This window comes from Carcharodon carcharias, chromosome 23 (assembly GCF_017639515.1).
Source record: "Carcharodon carcharias isolate sCarCar2 chromosome 23, sCarCar2.pri, whole genome shotgun sequence".
Classification (NCBI taxonomy): domain Eukaryota; kingdom Metazoa; phylum Chordata; class Chondrichthyes; order Lamniformes; family Lamnidae; genus Carcharodon; species Carcharodon carcharias.
Genome location: NC_054489.1, coordinates 43,396,321 through 43,414,835, shown reverse-complemented (window position 1 = coordinate 43,414,835; position 18,515 = coordinate 43,396,321). Strand labels below are relative to the sequence as shown.

Genomic DNA, 18,515 nt, shown 5'->3' with positions numbered 1-18,515 from the left:
TGGTCCGGGAGCGGCTGCACAATGGACCGCCGTCCGCGATCGGGGCCCCCACTGCGATTTCCCGCCGACCGGCCAATTAACGGGCAGCCAGCGTGGACAAATTGTTGCTGAGTTTCCTACAGCATTGGTTACACATCAAAAAGTAATTTTTTATTGGCTGTAAAGCATGTTGAGATGTACCGAGGTTGTGGAAAGCACAATATATAAAAAGCAGAAAGACCTACATAGTGTTTTTCATGATCACTGCACGTCTCAAAGCACTTACCGCCAATGAAGTACTTTTTGAAGTGTAGTCCCTATTGTAATGTAGAAAACGCAGCAGCCAATTTGCATACAGCAAGCTTCCACCATCAGTAATGTGATAATGACCAGATAATCTGTTCAAGCGACGCTGACTGAAGAGTTAGCCAAGACCCCAGGAATAACCCACCGCTCTTCTGTGAAACAGTGTCATGGGATCTTTATATTCACCTGAGTGGGCAGATGAGGCCTCAGTTTAAAGCCTTATCTGAAAGATGGCTCCTCTGACAATGCAGCACTCCCTCAGCGCTGCACTGGAGTGTCAGCCTTGATTTATGTATTTGAGCCCTAGAGAGGGACATGAACCTGGAACCTCGTGACTCAGGGATGAAATTGCTACCATCTAAGCCACAGCTGACACTTGTATAAAACACTGTTCTTTCTTTTCTCACTGTGTCCCACAATCGGAATAGTTTTGTCCTGCGCCCAGGGCAGGGCTCCCAAGTCGAGTAGTCAGAGTTGGGAGATTTCCCGGCTTGCCACACCCGCCTCAGGAAAAGGTACCCCAAGTGGGATTTTACTTGCAGGAAGGATTTGGGCCCACATACTTCCAAACATGGATCAGAGGTGGCCACAGGGGCATCTTATTGCCGAAGCGGGTAGTTTAAAAGAACCGTCTCAGTTCTTGAACTAGCCCTCACTCCTCACACTCCCTCACCCACTCCTCATATCCATACATGCCAACTCATGCCCCCTGCCCATCCCAATGACACCTTATACCCTCCATACCAGCCCATCTATCCCACCCACCCCTAATAACCCCTCATATCCTTCATGCCAACCCAACCCCTACCCACCCCAAATGATAAAAAAATACTTGTTCAAAGTGCTCTGGTTTTTCCTTGTCCCCGTGATTAATTCCCCACACTCATCCTCGAAGGGTCCAATGTTTACTTTAGCTACTCTCTTCCTTTTTATATATTTGCAGAAGCTTTTGCTATCTTTTCTTATATTCCTTGCTAGTTTACTTTCATACTCTAATTTCTCTCTTTTTTTTAGTCATCCTGTGCTGGTTTTGAATATATTCTAATTATCTGGCCCACCACTAATCTTCATAGTATTGCACCCCTTTACTTTCAATTTGATACCGTTCTTAACTTCCTTGGTTAGCCACAGATGGTGCATCTTTCTCATAGATTCTTTCTCATTGGAATATACTTTTGTTGAGAATTATGAAATATCTCCTTAAATGTCTGCCACTGTATCTCTATCATCTTACCTTTTAACCTATTTTCCCATTTCACTGTAGCCAACCCTGTCTTCATACCCTTGTACCCTCTATTTAAGTTTAAGAATCTAGTTTCAGACACAAATTTCTGACCCTCAAGCTGAATGTGAAATTTTTACATGTTGTGATCACTCTTGCCTTGAGGATCCTTTACTATGAGATCATTAATTAGCCATTACACTTTACCAGGTCTTTTCCCTTGGTTCCAGGTGTGTTATTCTAAGAAACTGTCCTGAATATACCCTATGAAGTCATCTTGCAGGCTAATTTTGTCAATTTGATTTGTCCAATCAATGTGAAGATCAAAGTCACTGATGAATATTGTAGTACTTTTCTTACAAGCCTCCAATATTTATTGATTTATACTCCGTCCTACAGTGTAGCTACTGTCAGGGAGCCTAGGAAATACTAACACCAGTGGCTTCTTTCCTTTGCTATTTCTTAGTTCCATCCAAACTGGTTCTGCACCTTGAAACTCTGAACCAAAATCATTTCATACTACTGTGCAGGTATCCTGCCATTGAAAGCACATTGTAACAGTGTGCTTTTGTTTTAGTGCAAATTTGGAATGTTCCCCAAATAACGCTTCCTCCATTTCGTTTCAGCACAGATACTGAGTATAATCAGTCTTTTCTAAAAACAAACTGCTGCTCACCCCCTCCCTCCCTAAACCGCCCGCTCACCAACCTTCCTGCCGGCCTTCCCTCACTCTCACCACTTCCCTCCTCTACCCCCAACTCGCCACTTCCCTCCCCAATCCTCCCGCTCGCCACTTCCCTCCCCAGCCCTCCCACTGGCCGACTCTACCACTCGCCAACCCTCCCATGGGCCTTCTCTACTGCTCACCACTTCCTTCCCCGACCCTCCCACTCGCTGCTTCCCTCCCTGAACCTCCTGTTCACTGATTCCCTCGCCAACGCTCCTGCACACCACCTTTCCTGCTTGCTGCTTCCCTCTCTTGACCCTGCCGCTTGCTGCTTTCCACCACCTATCCTGCTCCCTCCCTCTCACCGCCTCACTCCCAAGTCCTTGCTCACAATGAGGGATCAGGAGAGGGAAACAGCGAGCGGGAGGGTTGGCGAGCATGAGAGTCGGGGAGGGGAGCGGCGGTGAGTAGGAGGGTCAGGGGACGATATGACAGCGAGTGGGAGGGTCAGGGAACCGTGAGCTGGATGTGGGAAGTAGCAAATAGGAGATACAGGAGATAAGTAGGAATAGTTAGTAAGTTATTACAAGTTCTTAAATGATTAGGAGTTAGTAAGACTGGAGTTTTCCAGCCCCCTCACACCAGCATGATCTTCCTGTCCCACCGATATGAATGGAGATTTCAATGGATCACCAGCCCCACCACAGGAGAGCCCACTGTGGTAGTGGTGGTGGTGGTGGTGCTGGTGGGAGGGGGGGATGGAAAATTCCAGCCTAAGAGATAGCAAGAAGCTTTTTGGGCCAGTTAGGTTCAGACAGCCAACAGGTTTCAAGGTAAAAATGGCAGGTCAGGAATGTAACCCACCCTTATTTTTGTTTAGCATGCAATTTTTAAAAACATATTAGGAGTGCTAAATGAAGGACATTTGTACTTAACTCGTCCTTTATTAACAGAGCCGCCCCACCTCCTTTTCCTTTCCTCCTGTCCTTCAGAAATGCCAAATACCCTTGAATATTCAATTCCCAGCCTTGGTCATCTTGCAACCACCCCTCTATAATGACTGTCATATCATACTCATTTACCTCTATTTGTGGTATCAATTCATTGATCTTGCTGTGAATAGATATTCAGATAAAGAGTCTTTAATATTGTCTTTTTACCATTTTTTCCTACTCTGATGTTATTTGCTGGTGTTTGTTGGCTCTGTCCCTTCCTGTCACACTCTGATCATCATTACCAGTATTTATGCCCTGCACTGTTGCCTTGTCCTTTATCTTCCAAATCCGCCCTCATGTGAACCCTCCTCCCTCACTATTTCACATGATCCAGATGCTTCAGAAGGCTGACAGCGCAACCCGCAAAGTTTTTCAAAGCGTACCCACACCCAACCTTGTCCCATAGGCGATTGAAAATCCATTCCATAGAATCATTGAATAGTTACAGCACAGAAAGAAGCCACTCGGTCTGTCATGTGCATGTCAGTATTTTGCAAGAGCAAATCCCATTCCAATTCCCAGCCACCACCATCCACCCCAGCTGCCTTTTCTCATAGAGCTGCAAATTTCCTCTTTTCAGTTAATTATCCAATTCCCTTTTGAAAGCCATGATTGACTGTGCCTCCACCACACTCTCAAGTAGAGTATTCCAGATCCTAATCATTCGCCGCATAAAAAGATTTTTTCTTATGTCACCTTTGGTTCTCTCACCATTCATCGTATATCTGTGTACTCTAGCTCTCTACCCCTCTGCCAATGGGAACGCTTTCTCCCAATCTGCTCTGTCCTGATCCCTCAATGTTGAATGATATGTATCCTAATTTGCTCATGTATTCCCCACCCCAGATGCAAGCTATTTCATAAATGGTGCCAGAGTTCCACGTAAAAAAGTGGAGTGGTTTTACAAATTCTGTTCCATAGCAATTATAAAATAAAACACAAGCTTACCATATCCCTTGGTACGCTTGCCCAACAAATATCTTCTCAATCGTTCTCTTGAAAGTTACAATTGACCCACAGTGTCAACAGCCTCTTGGGTTTCAGATTTCCTGTGTTTCTCCGAGTTTCAGGTTTCCACTACCGCTTGTGTGAAAGGTGCTTCCTAATTTCACTCCTGAATGGCCAAGCTCAAATTCTAAAACTGTACCCCCTTGTTCTAGAATAGGGACTATTCCTCTCCCTGGGGGTGCTGCCTCCAGCAACTGAGTCATGCAAGATCATTGTGAATTGATTCCTTTACCAGTGTTTGTCTTATTCATAGAATTCTGTCTCTGATAACGCAGCACTCCTGGTAATTTTAGAAAGGCAGTATTTTGAGTAATTTTGAAATGCATACCACAAGTGTGTACAAGGGACTATTTAAACACTCTATTTAGACAGGCTGGTGCTTTTTGAAGAAGTCCTTATGATGACAAACTTGAACTTTCAAGCTACAGCAGTAACTGCCACTATTTACGATAACTTGTTAAATTTAGCTCTCGATTGTCACAATGGGTGCCGACTGGAACAGACACAAGGTACAAAGAGATCAGAAAACCAGGATGTCTCTGGAAGATAGTAATCAGGTAAAAGGGAAGTGGGAATGTCTCGAGAGGCTTTGCAGGGTATAGTATCTAAAATGGGAGGGAATGATTCCGATCATTGGGTCAAACGGCCAAGGGAAAGGTGTATAAAGGAGGGAGGGTTTTTGACAGGAAGTGCAGAATTAGAAGACAATGGGCAGAGCACCTTAGCTTGAAAGAATGGACATTAAAGTAGCCTGGAGTCCAACAGCAACCTAGCTAATGAACTAATAAGATAAAGAAGGAAGAGAAGAGAGGAAAGAGAGGGAAACAAAGCTCTCTACTCATCCAGTAACTGAACGGATTATGTACGATATATTTGGAAATGTAAATTATTGCTCAAATAGTAACGTGTTGACCTCTGCTGTATGATAAAGATATATCAGAACCAATTGGTGTCAGGTCCAAATCCCTTGCAAAACCTTACTCTCAGCACGAAGCAGGATATGTTTCAGGGGAAATCATGGGATGTTCTGGTCTGATGGGCTTAGTATGACAGTGAGCAAAGCATTAATCACACTAGAGTGGCAAATGCCATTTCCTTCATTTTCCGACAAACCCTCTCCCAGTTCAATGCTCCTCCAGCAAGCTCGTCCAGGGTCGCTTCAGGACATCCTACTTACTGTTCTTAGGTCGCTGCCAAAGTACCATCTGGTTTCAGTCAAATCAAATGTACTCCCACAATCTACCACAAAGCTCCAGCACTACAGCACAGCCAGATTAGAGACACATACAATTCCTTAAGCTACCCACAAGCTTAGCTGCCATTCATTATATACCATCACATCAGGAGTTTCTTTTCCAGCTACACTAGTCGAAGAAGAGAATCTTACAAATACACCATATTGGTCCTCAGTGGGTCCTAGACAACATCTCAATGATTTAACACTGCTGGTTAAGATCTTTCTTTCCCTCTTCTCCCTTGTATTCAACAAGAGACAACGTCCCTCCCCCAATCCACCCCAGATTCGTGAATTTTCATTGGCTTCTTTCACAGGATCTTACTTTACTTAACCAAGATGCTGCTGGGCGTTGTGATCAAGAAACCACTTGGTTTCCGTGGAGCACAAGACCACGGACCAAGAACAGGAAAGTTGGTTTAGGCTAGATACTCTTTTGCAGCAGGCATGGATGTGATGGGCCAAATGGCCTCCTTCAGTGCTGTAAATCTTTATGATCCTGTGATAGTGAGGTGGACAGGTCCCAATACCCTCTCTCATCTGCACTCCTTTCTTAACCTATTTTGCATTTAGGCATTCTCTATTTTTATCTCCCATGATCTCTGGTGCCACCAAGATCCCCGGTCTCCTCTCCAACCCTGCGGCCTCTCCTGGACTCTCAATATGTTTCCCACCGGCACCCCCCCCTCCCCAGCCACGATCTTCTAATCCCCAGCCCCGGCCTCCATCCAGTCTGCGACTCCTCAGATACTGAATCAGTCCATGTCCAAATGCAGCAAGATCTGGACAATATCCAGGCTTGGGCTGACAAGTGGCAAGTCACATTCATACCACACAAGTGCCAGACAATGACCATCTCCAACAAGAGAGAATCTAACCATTGCCCCTTGATGTTCATTGGCATTACCATCACTGAATCCCCCACCATCAACACCCTGGAGGTTACCATTGACCAGAAACTGAACTGGACTAGCCATATAAGTACTGTGGCTACAAAAGCAGGTCAGAGACTAGGAATCCTGTGATGAGTAACTCACCTCTTGACTCCCCAAAGTCTGTCCACCATCTACAAGGCACAAGTCAGGAGTGTGATGGAATACTCCCCATTTGCCTGGATCAGTGCAGATCCCACAACACTCAAGAAGCTTGACACTGTGCAGGACAAAACAGCCCGCTTGATTGGCACCACATCCAAAAACATTCACTCCCTCCACCACTGACGGAGAGTAGCAGCAGTGTGTACCATCTACAAGATGCATTGCAGGAATTCACCAAGGCTCCTTAGACAGCACCTTCCAAACCCACAACCACTACCATCTAGAAGCACAAGGGCAGCAGATAGATGGGAACACCATCACCTGGAAATTCCCTTCCAAGTCGCTCACCATCCTGACTTGGAAATATATCACTGTTTCTTCACTGTCACTGGGTCAAAATCCTGGAACTCCCTTCCTAACAGCACTGTGGGTGTACCTACATCACATGGACTAAGCGACTCAAGAAGGCAGTTCACCACCAGCTTCTTAAAGGGAACTGGGGATGGGCAATAAATGCTGACCTAGACGGTGAAGCCCACATCCCGTGTATGAATTTAAAAAAATAATCTCAGGTTGTTGGAACTAAATGCAGAGGTTTTGTCCCTTATTGACACCAATATCTCAGTACTGCTGCTGTGACTCTGACAGGATCAGACAGGACAAAGCACAGGTTTGATCTCATCATTGGATCATACAATGGTTATAGCACAGTAGGAGTAGGAGGCCATTCACACCAGTTCTCTGGAAGAGCAACTCAGCTAGTCTCTCTCCCAGCCTTTTCCCCATAGCGCTGCAAATTTTCTCTCATCAGGAGCTTATCCAATTCCCTTTTGAAAACCATGATTGAATTTATTTCCACCACACACTCAGGCAGTGCATTCCAGATCCTAACCACAGGCTGGTGTAAAAAATGTTTTTCCTCGTGTCGCTTTTGGCTCCTTTGCCATTCACCTTGTATCCGTAAATTTCAGTTCCTGACCCTTCTGCCGATGGGAACAGTTTCTCCCTATCTACTCTGCCCAGACTCCTCATGATTTTGAACACGTATATTAAATATCATCCCAACCTCCTCTTCTCTAAAGAGAACAGCCCTAGCTTCTCCAATCTATCCATGTAACTGAAATCCCTCATCCAGAAACCAATCACATGTACCTATTTTGCACCCTCTCTAAAACCTTCACTTCCTTCCTAAACTGTCGGGCCCAGAATTGGATAAGGCTCCAGTTGAGGCCGAAACAGTGGTTTATAAAGGTTTATCATAACTTCCTTGCTTTTGTACTCTATGCCTCTATTTATAAAGTCAGGGTCCCATACGCCTTTTGAACCACTTTCTCAACCTGCACTGGCACCTTCAATGATTTGTGCAAATATACCCCCAGATCTCTCTGTTCCTGGACTCCCTTCAGAATTGTATCCTTTATTTTATATTCTCTCTCCTCATTCACAGTTCCAAAATGTATCCCTTCATATTTCTGTGCCTTAAATGTCATCTGCCAATGTGTCCACCCATTCCACCAGCCTGTCTATGTCCTCTTGAAACCAATCACTATCTTCCTCACACTTCACAACATTTCCAAATTTTGTGTTATCTGTAAATTATGAAACTGTGCTCTGTACACCCAAATCTAGGCCATCAATGTATATCAAGAAAAAGCAGAAGTCCTAATGTCAATCACTGGAGAGTCCCACTCCATACCTACCCTCAGTTCACTAGCCTGTTTCCCTATCATTCGGCCAATTTCATATCTATGCTGCCACTGGCTTCAGCTTTGCTGGTAACCCTGCTATGTGGCCCTTTATCAAACACCTTTTGGAAGTCCATTGTTACATCACATCTACCACATTCCATCATCAGTCCTGTCTGTTAATCCAAAAACTCAAGCAAGTCAGTCAAACAAGAAACGCTTTTAGCAAATCCATGCTGGTTTTCCTTGATTAATCCGCATTTGCCCAAGTGACTGTTATCTTTATCCTGGGTTACTATTTCTAAAAGCTTTCTCACCAGAGGTTAAACTGGCTGGCCTGTCATTGCTGGGTATATTATTAGATCCTTTCTTTGAAGCCTGTATCTCAGGAAGATTGGAAGATTATAGCCACTATCTCCACATATTCCTCCTTTACTTCCATCAGTATCCATTGATGCATCCCACCCATTCATGATGATTTATCAACTCTAAGTACAGCCAGCCTTTCCATGGCCTCTTCTTTATCATATCCCATACAATGTCTCAACTACCTCCTCTTTAACTCGGACTTTGGCAGCATTTTCTTCCATGGTAAAGACAGATGTAAAATATTCATTTAGTACCTCAGGTGCCCTCTGCCTCCATGTGTAGATCAGATCCCTTTTCTTGTTGCTAATCAACCCTACATCACGTCTTACTATCCGATTGTTATTTATATGCCTATAGAAGATTTTTGCATTCCCTTTTTATGAGCTGCCTGTCTCTTCTCATACTCAGATCTGCTGAAACTTCCATCACTGCACTGCCAGGGTGCAACAGGTTAATTTACGGAGCTCATACGCCTGTTCATTTTCCTACCTGTGGTCACAGGATCCTTAGGCTTTGGCTTCTTCTTGCAGACATATGGCCGGGCAATGCCACAGTCTTTGTTCTGCCATCTTCCAGAAGATTCTGTTCGGATAACTCCACAATTTTCCTCCAATGAGTTTGCTGGCTGGTCTATGGCAGAGAAGACAGGAAGTTGTCAGGAAGTTTTACTAAGCCTGGGCCTAGACCAGGCCACCTACTGGTTTGTGCTTTGGTCATATGGGGTAGTCTCACACTGACCAGTGAACTCCTGAAATTAAGTGACCCAAACTCAGCACCAATCTGTGGCTTAATGGCAATCCTTAACTACAAGAGCAGTAGTGGCACAGTAGCTTTAGTAACACCCATCTAAAGAGTAAATCAGGAATAAAATCAGGTGAAGTTTGCACTGCTATCCAGTGATTCCCATTGTAAAGTGAGCATTGCATCAAGTGATCAGCTTCAGATCAGGACTTCAACTAAAATAAATGAAAGTTGGCATCAGGTATGATCAACTTGTGTGACCACGATTATAAGAGAGATAGAGCATAGTAGACAGAAAGCGAAGAAGAGAGAATGAGAGAGTGAAAGAATGAGAAAGCGAAAGAGTGAGAAAGCAAGAGAGACAACAAGCTGACACAGAGAGAGAATTATTTTGGGAGGAGCTGTTTAGACACACATTTGATCTGTTTGGTATGACATTTCTGTGGCCAAGCAACAAGGAATGTCTGAAAACAGATGCAGCGACAATGGCAAAAACCACGCATAGTCCCACGCTTCTGTCTAACGATCTAAAACATTCTATGTTGTTGTCTGGGGCTCACCTGAAGAGTGGGGACTTGAGCAAAGTACTGGCGGACATAGACATCCTTGGAGCTGTACCCATTATAAAATGCACAAGAATTCAAAGGGTAGTTAACAAAAAGGGTGGGACCTTTTCAAGGTAAACGGGGCTATCTTGTATCTGACAGCGAAGGAGTTGACAAACTTCTTAGCCAATATTTTGTTACAGGGGTAGGTGAAAGTGGAGCTGCTGGAGTATTCGAGGAGAATGTAGAATAGCTTCTCTTGGAATTAGATATTCAAAACAAACATGTATGTCAAAAGCTTACTGATTAGAAAGGAGAAACTATCAACCCAGATGCAACGCTTCCGGAAGACTGAAGCAAAAGCAATATTTCAAAGGTCTTTGGATATGGGACTGGAGGGGGGATTGACTCATGTTTAAGGAAGGGGAAATGAGATAAAGCGATCAGCCTGCACTTGAAGACCAGTTTGTCTTATTCCAATCATGGATAAGCTTCCAGAACCCATAATGCGAGATAGATTTGGTGAGAGGCACGATGTGATCAGAAAGAATCAGCATGGATTTGCAAAGCTCAGGGCATTCATGAATGATTCATTTTAGGAAATTATAGTATATCACTGAGGGAATGCATAATATGCTGTACGTATGGATTTTCAGAAGGTGTTGCACAAGAGACTTATTACAAGCATGAATACAACTGGCATGAACAGGAATGTAGCTGCATGGATATGGAATGTGTGCTTCTAGGATTCGCAGTTTGAGAGTGGTAGTGTTCCACAGGAACCTTCCTTTCTGTTTTCCCATTTATATAAAGGATTTGGACAGAGGTACAAAAGAATGAGATTGAAATTTGCTGATAATTAGGACACATGGTAAAGGGAGGAAGAAAGTTGGAGACTACAGGAGGACAACAGACAGGTTAGTGGTTTGGGTGGGTAGGCAGCAGATGCAGTTCAATGGCAAAAATGTATGAAATAGTACATCTTGGAAAAAGAACAGTGACAAACATAAATACAGAGTACAAGAACTAACAGTGTGTGTCATTAGCATATTTCTTTAAGTTGTGGGTGTGCGTGTGGAGGAGAGAGATCAAGAGTTACTTAATATTTATAAAACTGATTACCACTCTCCCAGTTGAGGTACTTCAGTGGTGATCCATCAGACCACTGCCAGCCACCATCAATGTCCAGATCATTCAGGCCAATCCACAGAGTAGCACTATAACCAGTCAGGAGACCTAGAAAGGGAGATAACCCACATCACAATGTAAAACCGAGTGAAACCAAGTGAGCCCTCTTTTTAAACTGCTGTACTCTATGTAGTAACACTATTCCCACTACCTTTGTAGTGGCTTGAGACAAGCAAGTGAGTGGCTTGCTGGGCCACCTCATATTGAATATAAAGTCAAGTACAGTGATTCGGGTCTGGAGACACGTGTGGGCCAAACCAAGTATGGACAGCAGGTTTCCTTGCCTAAAGGACATTAGCGAACCAGTTGGGTTGGGTTTGACAATTCAACAGCTTTCTGGTCTCTTGCACTGATGTCAGCTTTCAGGTTTTTTTAAAACAGCATTCAAATTTTCAAACTGCTGTGGTGGGATTATTAGTCCAGTAACATAACCACAACAATACCATGTTCCTGAGTATTGTCTAGTTCTAGTGCTCTTCAGATGGTGCTTTGAAACAAGTGGCCAGTTTTGAAGCATCATCGGAAAAGGCCTATAACTAGGCCAGGCCCAGGAGAACAGGGGTTCACCTTCCCTTTCCTGTTGACAAGTGAATGGCCTCCAGTGACCAAGCGCAGTTGGTAGGTGGTGCCTCAGGGTGAGGGGTGCAGAGTTTGAGTTCTGCCTTGCTGCTAATGAAAACTCATTGAAAACATTGATGAATGTTCCCACATCACAAGTGAGAAATTGGGATCCCCTTTAAAACAAAGACATTTCAGAAATTCACAATAAGCCCGCTCAAAAATCAGACAGGTGGTAACTCAGCACTCAAAGAGAGTCAGGAGCTAGTGTATTCAGATCAGTGACATGCCTACCCAGTGTTAAAACAATGCCCGCTTCACCCCACCCCACTCTCCCAACCACCATTGCTTCAAATTAAAATGCACAAAACTGAAGCAGGCACCAAGGGATCAGACTACAGGCAGTCGGAGCCTGAACTCTAGTACATCTCTACGTCTCCTATCAGACATGGCCCTCGGCTAACTGCCAGAGGAAGTGACTCACAGAATGGGAACCTTCCAACTTGGGTTGAGTCAAAATATTAGCAGGAGCTATCCCTAGGCTCCGGCCTAGCCCCTCCTCGAGTGTCCTGACTGAGACAGGTCACATGACCAGCAGAGGCTTGCTGAGGAAAAGAAAATACTAGAAAAAAGTACAAACATATTGGAGCAAAAACTGTCAAAGTTATCTAAATCTCACCAGCAGCGGCCTTCCACAAATTTGTATAGCTCATTAGAAGCAGGTGTTGGCATTACCAAAGTCAAGGGGATTGGTTGTGCTCTGTACAGGACAGGGTCATCATCCATTCAGCCATGAAGCTGCCAACCTTCCTTTCTGAACAGAATACTCGGAAAGTTCCAGAATGTACGCTGACTGCTGGAAGTTTTGTTTTTAAAGTAGTTAATCCTTCCCTCCAGAATGTGCCTCCTGATGCAGAAGTGGTTTGTTATTAAAAGCTTTCAATGGATTGTCGTCGGCAGCAAGCAGTCAAAGGTGAACCTGTCCCCTCTCTGTTCCTCCGTCTGCATCTCAATCCACCCAGTGAGCACTTTGGGTGTCTCATGCTTCCGCATCTTAATAAGTGGATGAATTTGTGTCATTCAGACACTCAAGACAGTAGTTAAGAGGTAGGAGCCTCCAGTATTTATTGACTGCATCCCTGACAATCTAGTTTAGGATTGGGGATGGGACCCACAATCTAACATCTCAGCGAGGGCTTTTTGAAAGAGGAGGGAAAATAAGTGCCAGAGTTTAATATTTTCGAGAGCAAAACCTGTGGACCTGACTCCTCAGGAAGTCAGCTGATAGTTCATCAGTGATAGTGACACTGGTGTGACAGTGAAGAGCTGGGATAACAAACCGAATGGATAACTACAAAGCTGTAAAACTGGTAAAGGGGTTGAGATGCAGGATGAATAAGCCCAGGATTGTTTTGCATGCTAGTTTGGCTCTGTGGGTAGCACTCATGCCTCTCAGTCAGAAGGTTGGAGGGGGGGTTCCATTCTCAGTCCACTTGAGCATGTGATCTAGGTCAATGTTTCAATGCAAGGCTGAGGGAGAGCTGCATTTTTCAAAGGGGCTAATTTTCAGATGAGACGTTAAACAGCAACCTTATCTGCCTGATCAGGTGGATGTACGAGATTCAACGACACTATCCAAGTTCCCCTGATGTCCCGACAATGTTCAACCCTCAAGCAAAACAGATTAAAAGGCGTTGGTCATCTCATGCTGTTTGTGGAACCTTGCTGTGTGAAAATGGGCTGCCACGTTTCCCTACATCACAACAGCGACTACACGAGTCATCTTGTGCCTGTGAAGTGCTATTATACTGGAAAGCTGCTGTTTAAAAGTTACTTCTTTCCGCTATACCACAAATCATCTGCTCCCTGTAACTTCCCACTGGGCCCGGGCACTGCAGAAAGCTAATGAAACACACAATAAAACACCTGCACTCGTATAGCGCCTTTCACAATCTCAGGGCTTCCTGAAGATTTTATGGCCAACGAGGTATTTTTGAAGTGTCGTCGCTGTTGTAAGGTAGGAAATGAGGCAGCCAATTGGTACACAGCAAGATCCCAGAGAGAGGAATGTGATAATGACCAGATCATCTGTTTTTGCGATGTTTACCGACGGCCAAAGGCTAATTCCTGGTCACTTGATTAGGAGAAGTTCTTCTATTGGGCGGTTCTGCAGTATCTTTTATACCACCTGAGTGGGCCTTGGCTTACAGCCTCATCCGAAAAACGGCACCTTTGAAAGTGCAGCACTCACTCAGTACTGAACTGGCGCATCAGTGTAGATTATATGCCACAGTCTCTGGAGTGGGGATTGAACCCAGGACTTTTTGATTCGGGTGAGTACACTACCAACTGAGCCATGGCTGGCCTGTGTTCCTGCCATACCATTAATGTAGGTTTGCTCGTGAAGTTCAGTGATGCTCAGGAGGTCAGAGCTCTGCTGCTGACAGCTAATGCGGGCCTCACTCCAGGAGAGAGTGGACTGAAAGTTGAACTGGTAGCAGCTATTGGTCAACGGGTCCTTGTCCCAGAATGTTTCACAGTCATCACCTGAAGACAGAGAAGGTGTATCAGTAAAAGTGTAGAGAACCAAAAGTCTCGTCTAATTCAGCTAACAGGCATGCCAATTAAGGCCACAGGATTTCATAATAGATCAGAGGCAAACTGATCAGACAATACATATTTTGCCAGTGAGAACAATGATATGAGAGGAAACACAGCTGTAAGCAGAGCTATCAAAATCTCCGAACCTCTTACTCAACAGGTGCACAGGTTGATAGATACCAACTTAAAAAAAATATATTCTCCGGATGTGAGGATCAATGGCAAAGAATTTATTGTCCTTCCCTTGTTACCAATGAGAAGTGGTAGTGAGCAGTCCATGTGGTGTAGGTACACCCACAGTGCAGTTAGGGAGGGAATTCCAGGATTTTGACCCTGCGACAGTAAAGGAACAAGATTTTCTTTGCTTCGTTCTTTCTTGCTCCATTTCCCTCTCCTTCCTTCCCCACGACATCCCTCTCTCCTTCCATCCTCTTTCATTTCTTCTCCCCATTATCCCCTTCCATTCCTCCAACCTCTCTCCTTCCAACCTCCTCACAGCTCTCTCATCTTCTTCACCCTCTTCTCCTTCCTGTGGATATGCATATTCTATATAAGGACTTCCAGAAGGCATTTGAAAAGGGTTCACATAAGAAACTGTTAACAATATTGAGTGTGCCTGGAGTTGTAGGATCTCAGATAGGTTCATGGATCTGTACTCCAGTCGGCAGGATGTGACTAGTGGTATCCCAGGGATTTATACTGGGGCCTCAGTTTCTTGTGATATTTAGAAAATATTTGGATGAAAGAATAGATAGCTGTATATCTGAGTTTGGTAGGAACACAGTGAGTCGTGCAGATGGACAGACAAAGTTGCACAGGGACATTGATAGATTAAGTGAGTGAGAACAAAACTAACAGACTAAGTTCAAAATGGGGAAATATGAGGTAATTTGTGTTGGATCCCAGAATTGATCCGAGTATTTTCCACACGGTGAGATCGGAACTGTGGATGAACAGTGAGGTTTAGGGGTCCAGGCACAGAAATCACTAAAAACTAGTAGACTGGTACAAAAAATGAAAATGCTAATGGGATATTGGCCTTTACCTGAAATGGGCTTGAAGAACAAAGGCGTGGAAGTTATGTTACAGTTACATAAAGCTCAGTCTGGACCCCATTTGGAGAACTGCATCCAGTTCTGGGCATCGCACCTCAGGAAAGATATACTGGCCTTGGAGGGATGCAGCACAGGTTCACCAGGATGATACCTGGACTGAAGGGGTTAAATTATGAAGCCAGGTTGCAAAGACATGATTTGTGTTCCCTTAAATATAGACGATTAAGGGGTAATCTAATCGTAGTTTGTAAGATGATTGAAGGGTTTGATAGGGCGATAGAAAGAAATTTTTTCCTCTAGCAACAGAATCCAGAACAAGGAGGCATAACCTTCGAATTAGAGCCAGGCTGAGCAGGGGTGATGTCAGGAAACACATCTTCACTCAAAGTGGGTGGAAACCTGGAAAACTCTCTCCCCCTGCTGAGGCTGGGAGCGTCAATTGAAAATTTCAAAACTGAAATTGGATGTTTTGTCAGACAGTGTTATTAAGGGATGTGGAACTAAGTTGAGTAAATGAAGTTAAGACACAGATCAGCTATGATCCAACTGAATGGCAGAACGGGCTTGAAGGGCTGTCTGAATTACTCCTGCTCCGAGGAAGCATTGTAACCTATCATGTTGGGAGGTCTGAGTCCCAAACCTATTCCTTTTTACGCTGAACACTGGAATATGAGGGCTTGAATGTAATTTGTTAACCACATTCACATGATTGCCAAAAATAATATTTTTATCCTTAAATGCTGAACACGGCCTTTACTAACTCTATAACGGGTGAAGGTGCGCACAAAGCCTTTTTTCTCCTTTTCCAAACTTGCCTCGATCTCTCCCGCAGACAGTGACTCACCCCCGGGTGCTCACCCAGTGGTGCCAGCTGCTACCTCACACAATTGACCATTCTTCATGGGCAAGGCTGAACTGCCAATGTTGGCAAGCTGGTCAAGACAAGGAGACCTCAGAGCCAAGTCTAATGCTGTCCTCATGTGACATTCAAGCAGCCGCTCTGGCTGAATGCCCTGAATCCAGAGACACTGCTGGCCTCTCAACTCTGCGAGATGCAGGGGGTCAAAAATCTTCCTTCCCGAGTTGGGCGAAATGTGACTCTCCCAAACTTCAGCGTCACACCATAAAGTCATTACCTGGCACATGTCCCAGGCACAACGCACCTCTCGTATTTTAATCACATTCTGAGGTTCCCTTGCCTGAGATTTCTCAAACAAATGGGCTAAGATGTGGACTTGTATCTCATATAATTTATATCAGAAGCAAATTATAAATCATAATATATTTCAGCAGAATGATAAACCTGTATAGCTCCAGGCAGCCTGATTAATACTTTCAGGGGTCAAAATTTCATATTGCAAGAGAAGATCTGAAGATGCTTTAACAAGAAAACACTCTCCTCTTCTGCAATGGAATAAGAAACATTGATTCTGAACAGAGCACACAGTGAGGGGAGGGTATAGAGATGTGGATGATGTAGGAAAGCACAGAGAAAATGAATCCAGGAAAAGGGAGACAGAGAGCCCAGGGGGCGTTTGCAAGGGTGGGCCAGAGACTGAGAGGGAGCGGGCCAGAGTATGGGAGGGCCAGAGTATGAGATGAAGTAGCCAGAGAGTGAGAAAGGAGGTGGAGCCAGAGGGCAAAGTGGGGGCCAGATTGTGAGAGAGGGCAGGCCAAAGCAAGTGACAAGGCAGGTCAGAGGGTAAGAGGGTTCGGGGGACAGAGAAGGTGAGAGGGTGGGGCCTGAGAGGGAGTGGAGGCAGGCCAGATTGCGAGAGGGGGCGGGACCAGAATGCAAGAGGGGCAGGGCCAGAGAGTGAGGGGGAAGGGCCAGAATGAGAGCAAGGTGGGGGCCAGAGCATGGGAGAGGGCAGAGCAGAGGGTAAGACAGGACTGGGCCTGAGCAATGGAGGAGGTGGGGCCAGGCAGAAAGAGGGGGAAGAGTCAGAGAGCGAGATGAGGCAGGACAGAGATTATAAGAGGGGGCGGCCAGTGAGCGAGTGGAGGCAGCTAGAGATTGAGAGGGGGTGGACCAGAGTCTGAGAAAGGGCGGGCCAGAGTCCGAGAAGGGGCGGGCCAGAGAGAGGAGGTGGGCCAGAGCATGAAAGGGGGGCCAGGCCAGACAGCGAGAGGGAGCGGCCATGGAGTGAGAGGGGGGCAGGGCAAGAGTACAAGAAGGGCAGGCCAAAGAATGGGAGCGGTGTTACAGACCGAGGTGTGACGAGTGCACAGTTAATTCTAGCTCCTCTTCTCCACAGGTCATAACAATAGTTTAAACAATTAATAGTTTAATTCACCCGTAAAATTTGCCAATTGTTTACCTATGATACTGTCATTCCCAGCATAAAAAAGACTCTAACCAGGTTTCTTCCAGTAAATGCAAAAAAAACTGATTATAAAATAAACTACATCTTAAAAACAAGTTAATAAACTGGTTAACATACAAGTTGTAATTTAGAAGTGTAACAATTTTCCCCTTTTTGAAAAAATAGATATTCGAACCCCGATATACTCTCACACAGTCACAAAACAGGACAAAACAAACACAGGCCCCTGCAGAGGCTCGAGTATGGGAAAGGGTCAAAATTCGAAGAGATCTTGATGCTGTTGATCTAACAGAATTTTGGTCACAATAGATCTGGAAGTTCTTTCAAACGGATTTTTAGTGAAACTACCCTTGATGACTCCTACTTATCACAACTTTGCGAACTCTCAAGAAAAAAGATGAGTTATCCTGATGAGATGATTCTGAGGCATGTTTAACACAAAGATTCAGCAGAGAGAGGGAAAGAGAAAGTCTTTTCTTGCAGCCTGCTTCTAAGGCATACACACTCACTCTCTCTCTGACTGAGAGCTTTAAAGACTAAGATGTTCAAAGAATACCTCTCTTAGGCCAAGTGTTTTTAACCAATCAGCAAGGGTCTTTAGCCCGGCAACCACAGTTCTTTGTTAACTTAGATACACAAAGTATCTCTTCCCTCTCCAGGTGTTCCCACAGGACATCTCAGTTGACCTGTGGTTTCTTGAAGAATGGCATAGTCACAGCCCAAATTAATATTGTAAACTTTTAAAAATAACTCAGGAGAAAGAATGTCCAAAATTGAAACTCCTTCAATTTTTCCAAAAACGGGTTCCTCGCAGTGGGGGCAGGGCCAGAATGAGAGGGGGGTGGGGCCAGAGAGCAAGGTGGGGTCCAAAGTGGGAGAGAGAGTGGGCCAGAGTGTGAAAGAGGGCAGGCCAGAGCAGGTGGGAGGGTGGGGCCAGAGAGCAAGAGGTGGCGCACACACGCGAGGGCGGGTCACAATGTGAGTGGGTCAGGCCAGAG

At 44.9% G+C, this 18,515-nt stretch overlaps 1 protein-coding gene across 3 annotated transcripts in view; it reads right to left on the bottom strand.

Annotated features, from left to right (window-relative positions):
• Positions 1–18,515, bottom strand: part of mrc2 (mannose receptor, C type 2) — a 263,455-nt gene that overhangs the window by 163,422 nt on the left and 81,518 nt on the right. Inside the window, exons 4-6 of one of the 3 annotated variants that reach the window (XM_041173462.1) lie at positions 13,917–14,081; positions 10,911–11,024; positions 8,992–9,132 (exon numbers count right to left, since the gene is read on the bottom strand). In XM_041173462.1, the coding sequence (XP_041029396.1) occupies positions 8,992–9,132; positions 10,911–11,024; positions 13,917–14,081 (420 nt within the window). The remainder of the gene's footprint in view (positions 1–8,991; positions 9,133–10,910; positions 11,025–13,916; positions 14,082–18,515) is intronic. The other 2 variants (XM_041173463.1, XM_041173464.1) reach the window with 2 other exon arrangements.